Source organism: Mobula hypostoma, chromosome 12, assembly GCF_963921235.1.
Source record: "Mobula hypostoma chromosome 12, sMobHyp1.1, whole genome shotgun sequence".
NCBI lineage: Eukaryota > Metazoa > Chordata > Chondrichthyes > Myliobatiformes > Myliobatidae > Mobula > Mobula hypostoma.
The window spans coordinates 26555288-26573368 of NC_086108.1; the positions used below are offsets into that span (position 1 = coordinate 26555288).

The following is an 18081-nucleotide window of genomic DNA, read 5'->3' on the forward strand; positions in this document are numbered from 1 at the left end:
GAAAATATTCAGTCCCAATCCACACTCGCCAGATCTTTCCTGATACCATCAAAGTTAACTTTTCTCCAATTTAGAAGCTCAGCCTGCAGACAGGACCTATCTATTGGCATATTTACTTTGAAACTAATGGCATTCTGATTACTAAATGCAAAGTGTTCCCCTGAACAAACTTCTGTCACGTCCCCTGTCTCATTACTTAATAGCAGATCAAGTATTGCACACTGTCTCATGGGGACTGCTGCGTACTGATTAAGGAAACTTTCCTGAGCACATTTACAAATTCTATCCCACCCGGGCATTTTACAGTACAGTAAAAGGACTAGTCTCTCGTTCTAGTCTCAGACGACATCAGTGGAAGAAGCCTACTTGCATTAACCCTATTTATGCCCTTCATAATTTTGTATACCTCTGTCAAATCTCCCCTCATTTTCCTAAAGGAATGTGACCAAAACTGCACGCGGTATTCCAAATCTGGCGTCTCTAAGGTCTTATACAACTTCAACATAACATTCCAACTCCTGAATTTAATACTTAGATTTATGAAGGCCAGTGTGCCAAAACGTCTGTTTATGACCTGATCTACCTGTCACAGCACTTTAAAGGAATAATGGATATGTATTCCTAAATCCCTCTTTTCCACAACACTTCTCTGTGCCCTACCATTCGCTGTGTGAGTTCTATTCTGGTTTGTCCTCCCAAAATGCTGTACCTCACAGTTGTCTGCATAAAATTCCATCTGCTTCTTTTCAACACATTTTTCCAGCTGGTCCAAATCTCACTGCAAGCTTTGATAGACTTTCTTACTGTCCACTAACACACCCCCCCCCCCCCAAATCTTGGTGTCATCTTCAAATTTGCTGATCCAGTTAATCACATCATCATCCAGATGGGTGATATACTGCAGACGACAAACAGCGATGGATCCAGCACCATTCCTGTGGCACTCCACTAGCCACAGACCTCCAGTCAGATGCACAACCATCTACAACCATTTTCATGCTTCTCTCATAAAGCCAATGAAGAATCGGCTTCATAACTCATCCTGAATACCAAGTGACTGAATTATCTTATCCAGCCTCCTATGTGAGACTTTGTCAAAGGCCTTGCTAAAGTCCATGTAGACAACATCCACTGCCTTTCTTTCTTCAACTGTCCTGGTAACCCCTCGAAAACTCCATAAGATTGGTTTGTCCTTTGATAATAAATTTATTTTGAATTTGAATATGAACAAAGCCACGTTGACTATCTCTAATCAGTTGTGTCTATCCAAATGCTTATATTTCTGGTCCCTTAGAATATTTTCCAATAATTTGCTCACTACTGATGTCAGACTCACCCACCTGTAATTTCCTGGCTTATCCTTTGAGCCTTTCTTAAACAGCAGCTATCCTCCAGTTCTCCAGCATTAGACTTTATTGAAAGAGGATTTGAAAACAAGAGTAAAGATATATTTTTTGGTGAGACTGCACTTAGTGTATTGTATTTCATTCTGACATTCATATCCCATAAGGACATACTTATTACAGGAGTGCACTGAAGATTTAACAGACTTGTTCTGGGAAGCAGATCTTTCATTTTGTGATGCTTAGCCTCTATACCTTGAAAATCAGTAAAACGAACAATGAAAACCTGCTGAAACATGGAAAATTATTGGAGGAATTCACAGAGTAAATATAGAGAGTAAATATGCTTGTCCGACTTTGGAGTCTAGAACCATGTCTCAAAATGAGGGATAGGTCTATCTGGGACTGCAATCAGAAGGTATGAATTTTTAGAATATTTTGTGGAGCTCCATGGAGTTGTTGATTGCATTTAGAACTAATTTTTATTGATTTCTGGATGTGGGAGGCATCGAGGGACGTGGGGAAATATTGCTGATGTAGCCGGTCGTTGAATGTCTTATTGAATTTTGGAGCAATCTTGAGGGGCCGAGTGGTTGATTCCTGCCCCTATTATTTCTGCCCTTCTTAAATTCTGAGTGAGGAGGGACAAAGAAAATGAAGGGAATTATCTCATGGAAGGAATGACCTGACAATGCTTGAGGAGGAAATTTTAAAGATTTCAAGTCTGGAAGCTAAAGGCAAAATTTCCAATAATGGAATGGTTAAATTTGGGCATACTTAACTAGTCAGGAATGGAGAATCAAAAGACATCTCAGATAGACAGGATGCTGAGTGACAGAGGAAAGGACATAACCCTAACCATGGAGAGGTTTGAAAACAGGTGGTCTGGATCTACAGTCTATTCTACCTATCTACTGCAAAGGTGAGCTGTGAACTGCAGGCTGATAATGCTTGCACTATAAATAAAAGGTTGCATTAACCCTCTCTGTTCCATTATAAGCAGAGTGAAAAATACAAATGAATTATAGGCTAATTAAAGTCAACAGCAAAAATTGAAAGGTCGGTTATTTAAAAATGTGTACAATAGAAGATGGTTCACCACGTAGCTACATTTTTATATACACCATTAAGGATTAAAAATTAAAACTTCCTCAATGAATTGAATGTACAAACCATGTTATCTGAGTGAAAATTTGTGGCAAAGGCAAAGGAATAAAATGTTACAAGGCTTTCACTGACAAATTGTCTCTTTTTTCCGGTTGTCCAGGTAACGGAAACCAGAACAGGACCTCTTGGATGCAGTAACTATGACAATCTGGACTCTGTTAGTTCAGTTCTGGTACAAAGTCCCGAGAACAAAATTCACTTACAAGGTCAGTACAGGTGCGGCTGCTAAATTTCTCCTTTTATCCCTGTAGCAGTTGATGTGCACTGTCCCTTATTCCCTTATGACTAGTTGCAGTGGCTGGAGCCTTCTTCAATTATTCATGCTTAAAACTGGCTGTTGCGTGACTTAATATTATTCCTATAATATCAGCAGCAACTGCTGGAGTCCCCATGTATAACCATGAATAATTCAGGGACTCATAAGATATATTAAAATACTAGAAGTGCAGGATTATAACAATACAATGTGTATCTGAGTAGCACAATTACAGGAAACTCATGCTTTGATTAATTTCTGTACTGTTACTTTCTGCTTGCGATTTCTAGAGCAAATGTGCCCTCAGTTGCACCCATTTTGTTTTTTTCATGATCTTACTAAAAGTCACTGCACACCTGTGAGTCAATCATGAGCCATTGTAATGTAAAATTTTGAATACATTTTAGTTTTTAAACATGCCCTCCATACAAAAGAAGCTGCCAACTTGACGGCTTGGAACCAAGCTAATCAAGAAAACTTAATATTTTCAAACACACTACCAACCAAATTCCAATCAGCAAAATGATTTAAACTAGAAAAGGTATATGAAGGCATATTTATTGGTTTATTAGTAAGTTAAAATATAGTATAATAGAAGCATTTAAAAACACATTTTTGTTGCATCTTAGCACAACCAAGACCTATAGGCTCACTTCCAAGGACTCTACAGTTCATGTTCTCAGAATTTATTTATTTATTATAATCATTTGTATGGTTTGCCTTGTTTTGAAATTGATTGCTCATCTGTCTTTGTTCTTCACAGAATTTCATAAACTCTACTGCATTCCTTTATTTCTCTGTAAATACCTGCAAGAAAATGAATCTCAAGGTAGTCTATGGTGACAGACTGCATACGTACTTTAATAATAAATTTACTTTGAACTTTGATCTTTAAACTTTGAAGCTAATAAATTCGGTTGTATTTTCTGAGACTCTCTGAAAATTAATAACAAGCCTATAGGAGTAGAATTAGACCATTCTTCCCATCAAGTCTGCTTCATTATTCAATCTTGGCTGATTTATTTTTCCTTTCAACCCCACTCAGTTGCCTTCTCTCCCTAACATTTGGCACCGATCTAATCAAGAAGCTATAAACTTCTGCTTAAATATACCCAAAAACTTGGCCTCCACAGATGGTTGTTGCAGTGAATTCTACAGATTCACCATCTTTGGTGAAAGAAATTCCTCCTCATTTCTGATTTAAAGGGACATCCTTCTATTCTGAAGCTGTGCCCTCTATTGAAAACCTCAGTCCATGTCTACTGTCTTCAGGGTTTTCAATATTCGGTAGGTTTCCATGAGATCCCCCTTAAACTTCTAATCTCTAGTGAGGACAGGCACGGAGCCAACAAACACTCATCATACATCAACTCTTTCATTCCTGAATCAGTCTTGTAAATTCCTTCTGGATCCTCTCCAATGCTAGTTCATCCTTCCTTAGATATGGGGCCCAATCTTGCTCACAGTACCCCAACTGTAGTTTACCAATGCCTTATCAACCTCAGCATTACACCCTTGCTTTTATATGCTAATCCTCTTCAAATGAATGTTAACATTCTATTTGCCTTCCTCATCACCAGCTCAATCTGCAAGATAACCACACCTTTATTCCTTCTAGCAAAGTGCATGACCATACACTTCTCTACAGTCTTCAATCTACCACCTTTAATTGTCCTTTCTCCTAATCTGTCCTCCCTGTTTCCCCAACACTGCCTGCTCCTCACCTACCTTTTGTATCATCAACATATCCAGAACATTAACATATAATATGGAAATTAGTGGACCTGAGTGACCCCTGTGGAACACCATTAGTCACCAACAGGCAATCAGAAAAGACCCACTTGAAGTCAACCTAACTAGCCTCTAGTTTCCTGTTTTTTGCCTCCCCCCCACCCCGACCCTTCTTGAAGAGTGGAGTGACATTTGTGATTTTCCTGACCACTGGAACTACTCCAGAATCTAGTGATTCTTGCGGATCACTACTACTGCCTCCATAATCTCAAGCTACCACTTTCAGAACTCTGGGGTGTAGTCCATTTGGTCCAGGTGAACCAGATCTTTCAGACCTTTCAGCTTCCCAAGCAACTTTTCCTATATCATAGCAACTATATTCACTTCAGACACCTGACACTCTCAAATTTCTGGCATGTTGCTGGTGTTTGCCACAATGAAGATTGATGCTTAATACTTATTCAGTTCATCAATAATTTTCTGTTCCCCATTGCTACCATCATTTTCCAGTGGTCCAATGTCCAATAATGCTTTTTACTCTTTATGTATCTGAAAAACACTAAAAATAATCTTGTTTTCGTCTTTTATATTATTGCCTTTATATTTTTTCCTGTCATTACTTTTTAGCTGTTTTCTGTTCGTTTTTAAGGGCTTCCCAATCATCTAACTTCCTATTAATTTTTGAAATATCGTATGCCCTCTCTTTCACTTTTATGCTGTCTTTGACTTTTCTTGTCAACTGTGGTTGCTTTGTCCTCCCTTTAGAATACTTCTTCTTCTCTGAGATGAGCTGACTCTGCATCTCCTAGAAGCTTCTTTCATTGCTGCTCTGCCATCATCACTCCTCGTGTTCCCTTCTGATAAATTTTCACCAGCTCCTCTCTCATGCCTCTGTAGTTTCTTTTACTCCAGTTTAATACTGATACATCTGATTTTAGCTTCTCCCTCTCAAAATGCAGGGTGAATTCTATCATATTATGGTCACTGCCTGGTAACTATTATCTGAAGCCCCCTGATCAAATGTGCATCATTGCATAACACCAGAATTCCATTTTTACACAGCCTTGAAAACCCGTGGCAATTAAATAAAATTATATTTTTTAAAATTCCAGCTGCACGGCAACAAAGGCCACGTGCATGGGAGCAGTTCAGTTACTGTGCAGCCATGCACCCATATAGTTTAGAGGGAACAGTGATCATAGCATTGCCCTTTTACGTGTTTTTCTATCCTCTGTTGTAATTTGTACTCTGCATCTTGTTTACCATTGGGAAGCCTGTATATACTGTCCTAAGTCCTCGTTCAACGTGCAAAGTTCAAGATTAATTTATTATCAAAGTACATAAATGTCACCATATCCTACCCTGAAATTCATTTTTTTGCAGGCACTCACAGTAAATAGAACCAATGAAAAACTGCACACAAAGATGGACAAACAACTAATGAGGAACGGACATCAAATTGTATAAATACAAAAAAACAAAATAATAGCAATAAATTAAGTAATAAACCTTGAGAACATGAGTTGTTGAGTCCTTGAAAAGGAGTCCCTAGATTGTGGAATCATTCAGTATTGTGGTGAGTGAAGTTACCCACTCTGGTTCAGCAGTCTAATGGTTGAGGGATAAGTTTTCCTGATCCTAGTGGTATGGGCTCCTGTACTTTCTTCCCAATGGCAGCAGTGAGAAGAGAGCATGGCCCGGATGGTGGGAGTCCTTAATGATGGATGCTGCTTTCTTACAACAAAGCTCTTTTTAAGAGCCTGCAAACATATTTTCATTCTTGCACTTTATTCACTCTACTGACAAGGATTTTACATCTTCTGATCCTTTGTCAATTCTTCCTAACGATACATTTTATACTTTATACTTCATACTTTATTGTCGCCAAACAATTGATACTAGAACGTATAATCATCACAGCGATATTTGATTCCACGCTTCGTGCTCCCTGGAGTACAAATCGATAGTAAATATTAAAAATTTAAATTATAGATCACAAATAGAAAATAGAAAAGAGGCAGATCCGGATATTTGGCGGGAACAGCCCAGATCTGGGTCAGGATCCATTCAGCAGTCTTATCACAGTTGGAAAGAAGCCGTTCCTAAATCTGGCTGTACGAGTCTTCAAGCTCCTGAGCCTTCTCCCGGAGGGAAGAGGAACGAAAAGTGTGTTGGCTGGGTGGGTCATGTCCTTGATTATCCTAGCAGCACTGCTCCGACAGCGTGCGGTGTAAAGTGAGTCCAAGGTTGGAAAATTGGTTTGTGTGATGTGCTGTGCTGTGTTCACCATCTTCAGCAGCTTCTTCCGGTCTTGGACAGGACAACTTCCATACCAGGTTGTGATGCACCCTAGAAGAATGCTTTCTACGGTGCATCTATAAAAATTAGTGAGGGTTTTAGGCGACAGGCCAAATTTCTTCAGCTTTCTCAGGAAATAAAAGCGCTGGTGGGCCTTCTTGGCAGTGGACTCTGCTTGGTTGGACCAAGTCAGGTCATTTGTGATATTAACCCCGAGGAACTTAAAGCTTTTGACCTGTTCCACTTGCGCACCACCGATATAAATTGGGTCGTGCGGTCCGCTACTCCTACATTTTCATTTTTTAACAACAGAGCCACCCCATGCCCTTCTGCCCAGAAGTCTGACATATCAATACAATGTGTGTTCTTGGATGTTTTGGTCACAGTTGCGATCTACATTCAACCACCACCCTCTGGTGCCCACAATATCATACCAGCCAATTTTTTGCAGGGTATAAACTCATCTACTTTACTTCACATATTGTGTGCCTTGCAGCCATGTAGACTAAATGTGTGCTATGCACGACAGGTTTGTCATCAAGGAATGCTGTGAAATGGCAACCCTCTGAAAGAAAACGAAAATGGTGGCCAGCTGGATAGAGACTCAGAAGCTTACGGTCAAATATGTTGTGCTTCCTTTCGGGGGGTTTGGAGCTGCCCACTGAAGAAGGCGAGTGGCTGCCACACACCTCTGACCAACTGTTCGTGCACAGCACCCACAGCATAGTCTGAAGCATCAGTAGTAATGGTTACAGCTGCATTAGGGAGTAGGTGTGCCAAAAGGGGAGCATTGGAAAGAGTTTGTTTGACATTATCAAATTCTCTAGTCCTGTCTGCTGACCAGTCAAGCATGTGATTAAGGGTATTGCCTTTAAGCACACTATACAGGGGAACCATGAGTTCAGCAGCTCACAGAGTGATGCAGTTATAGAAATTCACCATGCCTAATAACTCCTGTAGTTTTTTAGTAGTGTGGTGTGGTGGGAAATTGATAATAGCAGTTTCTTTTGATGGAAGAGGTTTTGCACCTTCTGCAGAGATGCGATGGCAAGAAAATCAATGCTTGACAACCCAGACTGGCATTCAGCAGGGTTAATAATCAACACTTATTGGCTTAAGCACTCAAAAAGTATGCGGAGATGAGATACGTGATTGGATTTGTATGCACTAGTAACAAGTATGTCATCCAGGTAAACAAAAAGAAATTTCAAATCTTTTAATACAATGTCCATCGGCCATTGGAAACTCTGTGCTGCATGTTTCAGCCCAAAAACAGCATGTGCAGAATCTCAAAGAGACCAAAAGTAGTTATCACAGCCATTTTGGGAATGTCCTCTGAGCACACAGGCACCTGATGGTAGCCCCTAACTAGATCAACTTTGGAAAAAAATAACTTTCTGGCTAAACGTGGTGAAAAGTCCTGGATGTGTGAGACTGGGTTATGATCAGGAGTGGTGGCCTTGTTAAAGCATCAGTAATTGCCACTAATGGATTTAGGGACCACATGGAGGGATGAAGCCCAGGGGCTGTTCGACTAGTGTACAATGCCGAGTCTTTCATGTTGGCAAACTTAGCTTTTGCAATTGCCAGCCTATGCATCCGGGTATGGACTGCTGGGCCAATTCTAGGAATGTGGTGCTCAACACCATGTTTTGTGACTGTGGTGGAGAACGTGAGCTCGGTGAGGTTTGGGAATTCACCCAGCAGCTGAGTAACTCCCATGCGGTGGTGCACGCACTTGACAGAGTCAATGTGGGGAACTTACTGGGGGAGCAGGGTAACAACCGAAAGTCTTGACATCCACAAGCAATTTTTAAGATTGAGCACACAAGAAATCTACACCAATCAGAGGTCTAGCCACTTGAGCTGGGGCGAAGTCCCATGTGTAACACGGCTGACTGAAGCAGAGTGCCAATCCTTGTGTCCCGTAAGTCTGGATCCTGCTGCCATTGGCAGCCTCTAGTGAGGTTTCATCACTCCTTGCCTTCTCGTCAATTGGGGATGCTGGCATCACACTTGAGTACCTGTGTTGCACAGGAAACATCGCCCTGAAAAGGTGTCCGTATTGAGTAGTAGACAACTCTGGCAGCTGGAACCCATGGCGTTCTCAGACCTCCAATGTCCCAAAGCACTGGCACTGTCAAAGCTGCAAAGGGGTCAGCACATCCTAGTCTTCGTAGCAAAGTGAGAGAGCTAAAAGCCTGGCGTCATCTGTTTCGCAGCTGCAAGCATCTGTAAGTTGGAGTCGAGAAAGTAGGAATGATGAACCACTGCCTTGCACAGCATAAACTGTCAGCAACTTTAGCAAGCTCCCTTCATGTGTGCACTAGCGAGGGCTATACGAACTTGATCAGGCATGAAGAGTTCTTTAAAAATAAAACAAGGGTGGTGATTTCCCATTTGCTCTGATGGCTTACCATCACTGAGTCTGGGCAAGGAGAGCAACTGATTGGCGTGCTCAGACTCTGATAGTCCTTAAGTCTGTGAAAGGTGAGTTTTCACAATTGGTGTTTATCACGTTAACGCGGGTGCTCTGGTAGACACACCACACTCACAGTTATGGAGTTGCTGAGCAGCGTTACTACATAGAAATATTTAGTGTTGCCGGCAGAGATTTCTCACAGTGTGAAGTGGTTTTTGGCTTGAACAAACAAAGCAACAGCGTTTTGGTCCCAAAACTCTGACAGTTTCAAAACAATTGCACTGGCTATCATGTTCAATAACTCGGGAATTGTCCTAGAGCATTGACATCACCAGTGTCGGTTTTCATAAATAAAAGTGCAGAGGTGTTTTATGTTTAAGAAAAAATGGTAGTGGGCTGGCTGGTGGTGCAATGATATCAGCGCTGGACTCTGGAATGGAGGTTCCTGGGTTCGAACCCAGTTGGGTCCACTCCTGAGTACGCTTTCCATCAGTGCCAGGTTGAGTGTCGAGATCACAACTTGATCTCGTAAAATAAAAGGGAAAAATACTGCGAAATGTCTGTGTGAGGAGTGGTGCTCCACACAGTCTCTCTCTCTCTTGCTCTATGCCTTGTAAAGGCATGAAAAAAGACATAGTCCCGCCAACATCGCACACGCATGCACGCACACGCCAAAAAAAAAGAAAAAATGGTAGCAACTCACTTATTGAAAACCAGAAAATGAACACAAAAGTTGTTTTCGTAATTACCTCACCATGTCAGACCAGCCTGTTAGAGTGAACCCCAACCCAATGTTGGTGGATGGGAATTCTGTACTTTCCACTAATTACATTGCCCTACACCCTTCCCTCTGAACCACAGAGTCAGGCTCGGTGCAGAGCCTTGACCACTGTGTCTGTCCTCTGCTACATCATCCCCTCAACAGTATCTTAAGCGGTCGGTAACATTGGCATTGTTTCTCTATATCAGTCACATTGGTGTCACCGGGATTACTTTGTTTCATTGTTATTATTGGCAACATGATGGTCTGAGCTTCCTTGTGTTATTTCTGTGAACGTAAAATACCATTGGTGAAGTTTATTCCTCTCAATTGCACTGTAATGTATGTTATTCCCTTTAACTGTTTCTAGTGATTACACTGCATTTGGCGTATTTTCCATTCAATGCTTTTGTAATTACTGCAGGCAAGTGCAGTTACTACAGTTAGGTGGGGTAATTGGCAGAGATTCAGTAGACTCTCAGGCCTTTTTCTATTCTGTACCTAGCTATGATTCTATTACTTCAATTACTAACTCTGTGTCATTGGGTTTTATGGTACTATTCCTTTTTCTCTCTGCAATTGTGGAGCTTCCTACTGTTATTCCAGACAATGTCACTGTCAAATACTAGAGGGCATAGCTTCAAGATCAGAGGATGAAAGTTTAAAGATTTATGAGGCCTGTAATTGCTGCCAGGGGAAGCGTTAGAAACAGATGCAAGAACAATGTTTAAGAGGCAGTTACATCAGCACATGAACAGGCAGGGAATGGAGGAACATCAACTATGTACAGATAGATAGATTTAGGAAGAGTGACATCAGAGTTAGTGCAGATATCATGAAATAAAAGGCCCGTTCCTGTGCTGTACTGGTCTCTGTTCTGCATGGTTGTCTTCCCTTTTGTTATTTATGACTGATGGAGACTTCTGACGGTGTTTGTGCGGAGATTTGTTAAATTGTTTCCATTATTTGATCTGTGATTAATGGGGATTATCTGCATGATTTCATAGAACATAAAACATAGACCAAATACAGCACAAGGAACAGGCCCTTCAGCCCACAGTGTTGTATCAAACCAATTAAAGTAGTAATCAAACAACCAACTAACTAATCTTTACTGCCTACATCAATGTCTATATGTTTCCATTTCCTTCACATTCATGTGTCTGTCTAAACATCTCTTAAAAGTCTCAGTGTTATTGCCTCTATCACTACCCCAGGCACCCGCCACTCTGCGTAAAAAACTTGCTCCTCACATCTCGTTTGAAAGTACACTTTCTCACCTTAGGTGCATGTCCTCTGGTATTAGACATTTCAGTCCTGGGAAAAAGATACTGCCTGTCTTCTTTATCTATGCCTCTCATAATCTGATGAACTTCCATCAGGATTCCCCTCAGCCTCTGCCACCCAAGAGAATACAGCGCAAGTTTGTCCAACCTCTCATTATGGAACATGCCCTGTAATCCAGAGAGCATGCTGGTAAACCTCTTCTGCACTCTCTCCAAAGCCTCAGCATCCATCCTATAATGGGATGACCAGAACTGTATGCAATACTCCAGAAGTTCCTACTGAAGGGTCTGAAACGTTGACTGTACTTCTTTTCCATGGATGCTGCCTGGCCTTCCAAGTTCCTCAAACATTTTGTGTGTGTTGCAATACTCCAGATGTACCCTAACTAGAGTTTTATAAAGCTGCAACATAACTTCCTGACTTTTGATCGCAATGCCTTGACTAATAAAGGCCTCTTAACCACCCTATCAACCTGTGTAGTCACTTTCAGCAATCTATGAAACCTGGACCCCAAGATCCCTTTGCTCATCACCAATGAAAAGGGATTTCCCCTGAACAGTGTACTGTATCTTTACATTTGACCTACCAAAGTGCAACCCTTCACACTTGGCCAGGTTAAACCCCATCTGCTATTTCTCCTCCCATATCTGCAACTGATCTATATCCTGTTGTATTCTTTGCCAGTCTTCTCCACCATTTCCAACATCACCAATCTTCATATTATCTGCAAACTTACTAACCCACTCATCTATATTTTTATCCAAGTCATTTATATACATCATAAACAGCAGAGGTCCCATCATAAATCCCTGTCAAACACCACCAATCACAGACCTCCTGCTAGAGTAAGTCCCTTCAGTCATTACCCTCTGCCTTCAATGCGCAAGCCAGTTCCGAATCCATACGGCCAATTTACCATGGATCCCATGCATCTTAATCTTTTGGATGAGCCTCCCATGATGGACCTCGTCAAACACCTTACTAAAATCCATGTAGACAACATCCACAGCTCTACCTTCATCAGTCATACTTGTTAACTTGTCAAAAAAACTCAAATCAAGATAGTAAGATATGACTTCCCTTCACCATGCTGGCTCTCCCAAATTAGGCTTTGGTTTCCCAAATGCTCATAAATCCTATCCCAGAGAATTCTTTCCAATATCTTCCCTACCACTGACGTGAGACTCACCAGTCTATGTTTTCCAGGATTATCTCTGTTTCTCTTCTTGAATAATGGAACAGCATTAGCTACTTGCTAGTGCTCCAGGGCATCCCCTGTGGCTACAGAGAGAGAGAGGACTTGAAGATATTGCTCAAGGCCTCTGCAATCTCTTCTCTCAAAAGATGTTGGGATGCTCTAGCATGTCCATATGCTCAGTACCGATTCCCTTATTCTCTAGTCCTTCTCCTTGATAAATACTGATGTAAAGTACCCATTAATAACCTCACCCACATCACTTGCATTCAAGCAAGTGTTCCCCTCCTCTGCCCCTTTATCCTTGAGTGGTCCTACCCTCTCCCAAGTTATCCTCCTGCTCTTGATATACTGTATGTATAGAATGTCTTCCGATTCTCTTTAATCCTACCTGTCAAGGACTTTTCATGGCTTCTCCTGGCTTTCCTAATTCCCTTCTTGAGTTCTTTTCTGGCTTCTTTATAATCCCCTAGGGCTCTGTTTGATTCTAGTTTCCTAAGGTTTGCATAATGTTCTTTTTTTTCTTTTTGACTAAATTCAGCACCTCTTTCAACATCCATGTCTCGCTAACCTTGCCATCGTTGATCTTCCTTCTTACCAGAACATACCTGTCCTGTATCCTGTGCAATTGGTCTTATTCAATCACATCACTGTGATTGATGGTCTCCTGCTGTATTTTCAGAAAGTTAAGAAGCCACAATGACTTCTTCAATTTCCTTGCATAGCTCATGACAGTGTTGCTGTTACTGATGGTGGTTTCTGCAATACTGCTGACAATGTCACTGCAATTGGATGGGTTTTCTTGTTTTTTCAGAGGAGACACTGTAATTGGCCAAGTCTCTTTTTACAACTAATATTCAGGTCACTGTTCTTTGAGAATTTTATTTCTACCTTTCATATCATAGGAAATTGAAATGTTTGTGTTGCCATGAAATATTTCTATGATTGTTGTTTGTGGAGATCCTGTGGACTAAAGTGTTAATGTAACTGGTACAGTTTCTTTTTATGTGCTCCATCACTCTTGCTGGGATTGGTGAAGTTTTCTTCTTCCTGTCAGTTTCACTGTAAGTTGTGCAGTTTCTTAGAATATTTCTATTGTAGGAATATGATTGCAGAGCCCAACAGTCTCATGTGACTGATGGAGTTTATTGTATCATACCTATAATATCACTGTGATTGATGGTCAGCTGATGTATTTTCACATCATATGTCAATGATGGATGATGGAATTGATGGCTTTGTGGGAAAGTTTGCAGATGATACAAAAATAGGCGAAGGGACAGGTGGTATCGTGGAAGCAGAGAGTCTGCAGAAGGACATAGATTAGGAGAATGAACAAAGAAGTGGCAGATGGAATATACTGTAAGGAAGTGTATGGTCATGCACTTCAGTAAAGGAATAAAGGAATAAAACCTCCATATTTTCTAAACAGGGAGAAAATTCAGAAATTAGAGGTGCATAAGGATTTGGGAGTCCTTGTGTAGGGTTCCCTAAAAGTTAACTTGCAGGATGAGTCAGTGCAAATGCAATGTTTGCATTCATTTTGAGAAGACTAGAATATAAAAGCAAGGATCTAACGCTGAGGCTTTATAAGACAGTGGTTAGACCACACTTGGAGTATTGTGAAAAATTTTGGGGTCCTTATCTAAGAAAGGATGTGCTGGCATTGGAAAGGGTCCAGAAGTTGCCCACGAGAATGTTCCTGGGAATGAAAGAGTTCATATATGAGCAGAGTTTGATGGCTCTGGGCCTGTATCACTGGAGATTAAAACAATGTGGGGGAATCTCATTGAAAGCTGTTGCATATTGGAAGACCTAGTTAGAGTGGATGTGGAGAGGACTTTTCCTATCGTGAGAGAATCCAGGACCAGAGAGCACAGCCTCAGAATATAAAGGTGTCTGTTTAGAACAGAGATGGAGAAGAATTTACTTAGCCAGAGGTTGGAATTTATGGCCACAGATTGTTGTGGAGGCCAAATCATTGCATATATTTAAAGCAGAGGTTGATAATTGATTAGAAATTGTGTCAAAGGTTACAGGGAGAAGGCAGGAGAATGGGGTTGAGAGGGATAATAAATCAGCCATGATTGAATGGTAGAGCAAACTGGATGGGCTGAATGGCTTAATTCCACTTGTATGTGCTGTGGTATTATAGTCTTAAGGTATTATTCCTAATGATGATACTGTGATTTTGTTTGTTCACTGTATACCGACATATACTGAAACAAGCATCAAGATCATCAAATCAGTTAAAGACTCACTTTGTCTTCCAGCAGAGTGAGCTGTCCATAAGGGAATTTTGCCAACTGGCACATTCCTGACTGCAGGAGTACATGCCAAGCAATGCACAGAAGCTTGCTGCAGCCAACACAAAGACCATGCCTTCTGAGGTCCTTCTGCCACCAGATGTTGAGTAGTTAAGCTCTGTGTCAAAGCCTTTCAAATACGTGTGTTTGTACTCTCCCAGGAGACTATATGAATGGCAATGGTGCTCCTTATGCACAATGTGCTATCACTATAAATGTATGGAAATGATACATGATGAATGTATGGTACAAAAACACTATGAATTTTAATAAAACCACACACTACTCTTTTGTATTTCTTATATAATAATTTTAATGAATAAAGTTTACTTTTAAAAATAAGCTTGCTTTTGGTACCTGTTTTGATCAATTGGCATCACTGTGGGGAAACTCAATTGTCTTATTCCTTTCTTGTGATTTGGAATTTTTTTTTGTATTATTCCTACTACTTCTATTGATTTAATCTACAGTATCTCTATGTCCTTATGCTGCTTGGGAGAGTAACTTTGGTTGGTGAGGCTCCCTTCTGTACTCATGTCAATGGCACAGTGCGTGATGCATTTTCCTTATTCCTATTAATGTCCCCATGATTGGTGGAGTTTCTCTAGTGTTCCTGTAAGTGAACCTTGCATTATTCTGTGCAGTGCCATTGAACGTAGTGGAGTATGTGGGTCGTTTTGATAGGTGGATTTTCCTTCTATGATTGTAACTTTGATTGGCTGGCGTTATTTCAATCAATGCTAATCTGAATGGTGGACTTTCCTACATCATTTCTAACAAAAGTGCTTTTTTTTGTTTCATTTTTAATTTTATTCCAAATCGGAATGATCTTGATTGCTGAAATTCTCATTCCCATCAAAGTCACTGTGATTGTGGATGTATCATTCCCAATCATGGCTCTATACTTGCCATAGATTCTTTGACTGCAATGCTGATTGGTGGAGTTAACTTGCACAAATTCTATTTGTATTTAGCCCTCTTGTTATTCTAATCTCTATCAGTATGAAATAAGGAGCTTCCTTCTACTGCCTCTCTGAGTTCTGCTGTGATTGGTCCTATTTCCTTCTACTATTCCTTATCATGGCACTATGATTGATAGAATTTTCTGATAATTCTTCAAATCAGTGGTGGAATCACAGACAATTTTAAACACAGAAAAGGTTATTAGGTTGGTGTCAGTGCCATCCTTATCCCACCTTACACCAGTACACCACTAACTCTTACAGGCAGATCCTACCTCTTGAAGAATATATCCAAGTAAAGTGATGAAGGTGATGATCTGTTGTCCTTGCTGGGAGTGAGCTTCACATTCTTCCAGTTTCAGGATGAAGGAACCTTTTCGTCATCTCCATATTATCCTAAATAAATTCTTCCTATTTACTTTAACTGGAGGAGGGGAACATTGACTCAGACCATGAGAGGCCTGCGTCGGGCATCTTCATGCCTTACAAGGCGCAGATTGGAAGTCTGTGTGGGGCGCCACTCCTCGCACAGACACTAGGGCAATGTGTGGTTAAGTGCCTTGCTCAAGGACACAAACACGCTGCCACAGCTGAGGCTCGAACTAGCAACCTTCAGATCACTAGACAAATGCCTTAACCACTTGGCCACATGCCCAGCTTTATCTGAGCCCCTTATAATTTTATATGACACAATCAAGCTTCACCTTTGCATCCTCTGTTGCAAAGGAAACAACCTTAAATTGTCAATTTTCTAGTCCTGGCCACGTCCTTGCAAATCTCCACTGAACCCTCTCCAGTGCAAGTATAAATTTCCTGTACAGTAGTCACCAGAACATGATGTTATCTTCAAACTGTGGCCCAAGAATTGTTGTATAGAATTCCATGTAGCACCCATCCTACCACTCTGGTATTCATAATATATTGTTTATATTTATATTATGCTACCTTGATATCAAGAGCAGCTAATTCCACCGCAGCTCTGGAATCCACCTCTTTGCTCTATGTTTGGACCAAGGCTAGCTGGATCTGTTGCCATGACAACATACAAGTTAGGTATCTGTTAGCAGATTGTTACTGAATAAATGCCAACTGAGAGCACCTTTGGTGATACCTTGCATCTCACACTGCTGATCGATAATTGTAGATTGACTGGATAGTAGCTGCTCTGACTGGACTTAATTCTGAAATTTGGGAATAGGTTGCGTTGAGGTAATTTTCCACATTTATTCAAGATGCTACAGGATCTCCAAAGGACAGGCAACATCTGTGAAGGAAAACTCAGTCAGTATTTCAGACTTCGTCAGTCCAGATGATTATCCATTTGCCCCTGTTGATGCTGTCTAACCCGCTGAGTTCCTCCAGCATCATGTGTGTTTTTCCAAATTCCAGCATCACTTGTGTCTCCATTTTTCAACAATGTTAGGTAAATTCAGGCTGGTAACTGCACTAGGGAGTTGCTTAGATGTGACCAGTTCTGGAGAGCAAGTTTTCAGTCCTACAGCCAGGAAGTTGTTTGGACCCTAAAACATGCCTGTATCCAGTGCTATCAGTTACTTCTTGATGTCCATGAGGAATGAATTGAATTGGCTGTAATTTATTTATTTATATACAGTATGTATTTATTGAGATACAGCGTGGAATAGACATTTCCAGCCCTTCGAGCCACAGTGCCCAGCAATCCTCCAATTTAATCCTAGCCTAAACATGGGGCAATTTATAATGACCAATTAACCTATCATCCAGCACACCTTTAGACTGTGGAAGGAAACTGGAGCACCCAGAGGAGATCCACTTGGTCACAGCAAGGATGTACAAACTCCTTACAGGCAGTGCCTGGAAATGAACCTGGGCCACTGGCACCGTAAAGCATTGTGCTAACCACTGTGCTACCGTGCCACCCTGTAAGGTCAGGTTTGTGGTGATGGAGATCTCAGAAGGATAGTATGAGATCATCATTCACCACATCGAGCTGAATGAGGTCGCTGATGCTTCGTCTTTGTCTTCAGTGTTCATATTCTTGCCCTGACCTCATTGAGAGTGAGGATGCTCTTCTAGCCTCTTCCTGCTAATTGTTCAGTTGTCTGTTTCCACCGTTAGCTGAGGAAGGTTTGCAGAACCTTGATCTAATCCAACCAACACACACAAAATGCTGGAGGAACTCTGCAGGCCAGGCAGCACCTATGGAAAAGAGTAAACAGTTGATATTTCAGGCCAAGACCTTTCAGCAGGACTGGAGAAATAAGATATGAAATCAGAGTAAGAAGGTGGGGGAAGGGGAGGAAGGAATACAAGGTAGTATGTGATAGGTGAAACCAGAAGATAGGGAGGGGTGAAGTAAAGAGTTGAGAAGTTGA

The 18081-nt window shown here is 41.1% G+C and overlaps 1 protein-coding gene across 8 annotated transcripts in view; it reads left to right on the top strand.

The window, feature by feature from the left end:
• LOC134354666 (BMP/retinoic acid-inducible neural-specific protein 3-like) overlaps window positions 1-18081 on the top strand; it is a 243721-nt gene that overhangs the window by 147635 nt on the left and 78005 nt on the right. For all 8 annotated transcript variants that reach the window (XM_063063762.1, XM_063063756.1, XM_063063757.1 and 5 more), the window contains exon 5: window positions 2611-2716. In XM_063063762.1, coding sequence (XP_062919832.1) covers window positions 2611-2716 — 106 coding nt within the window. The remainder of the gene's footprint in view (window positions 1-2610; window positions 2717-18081) is intronic.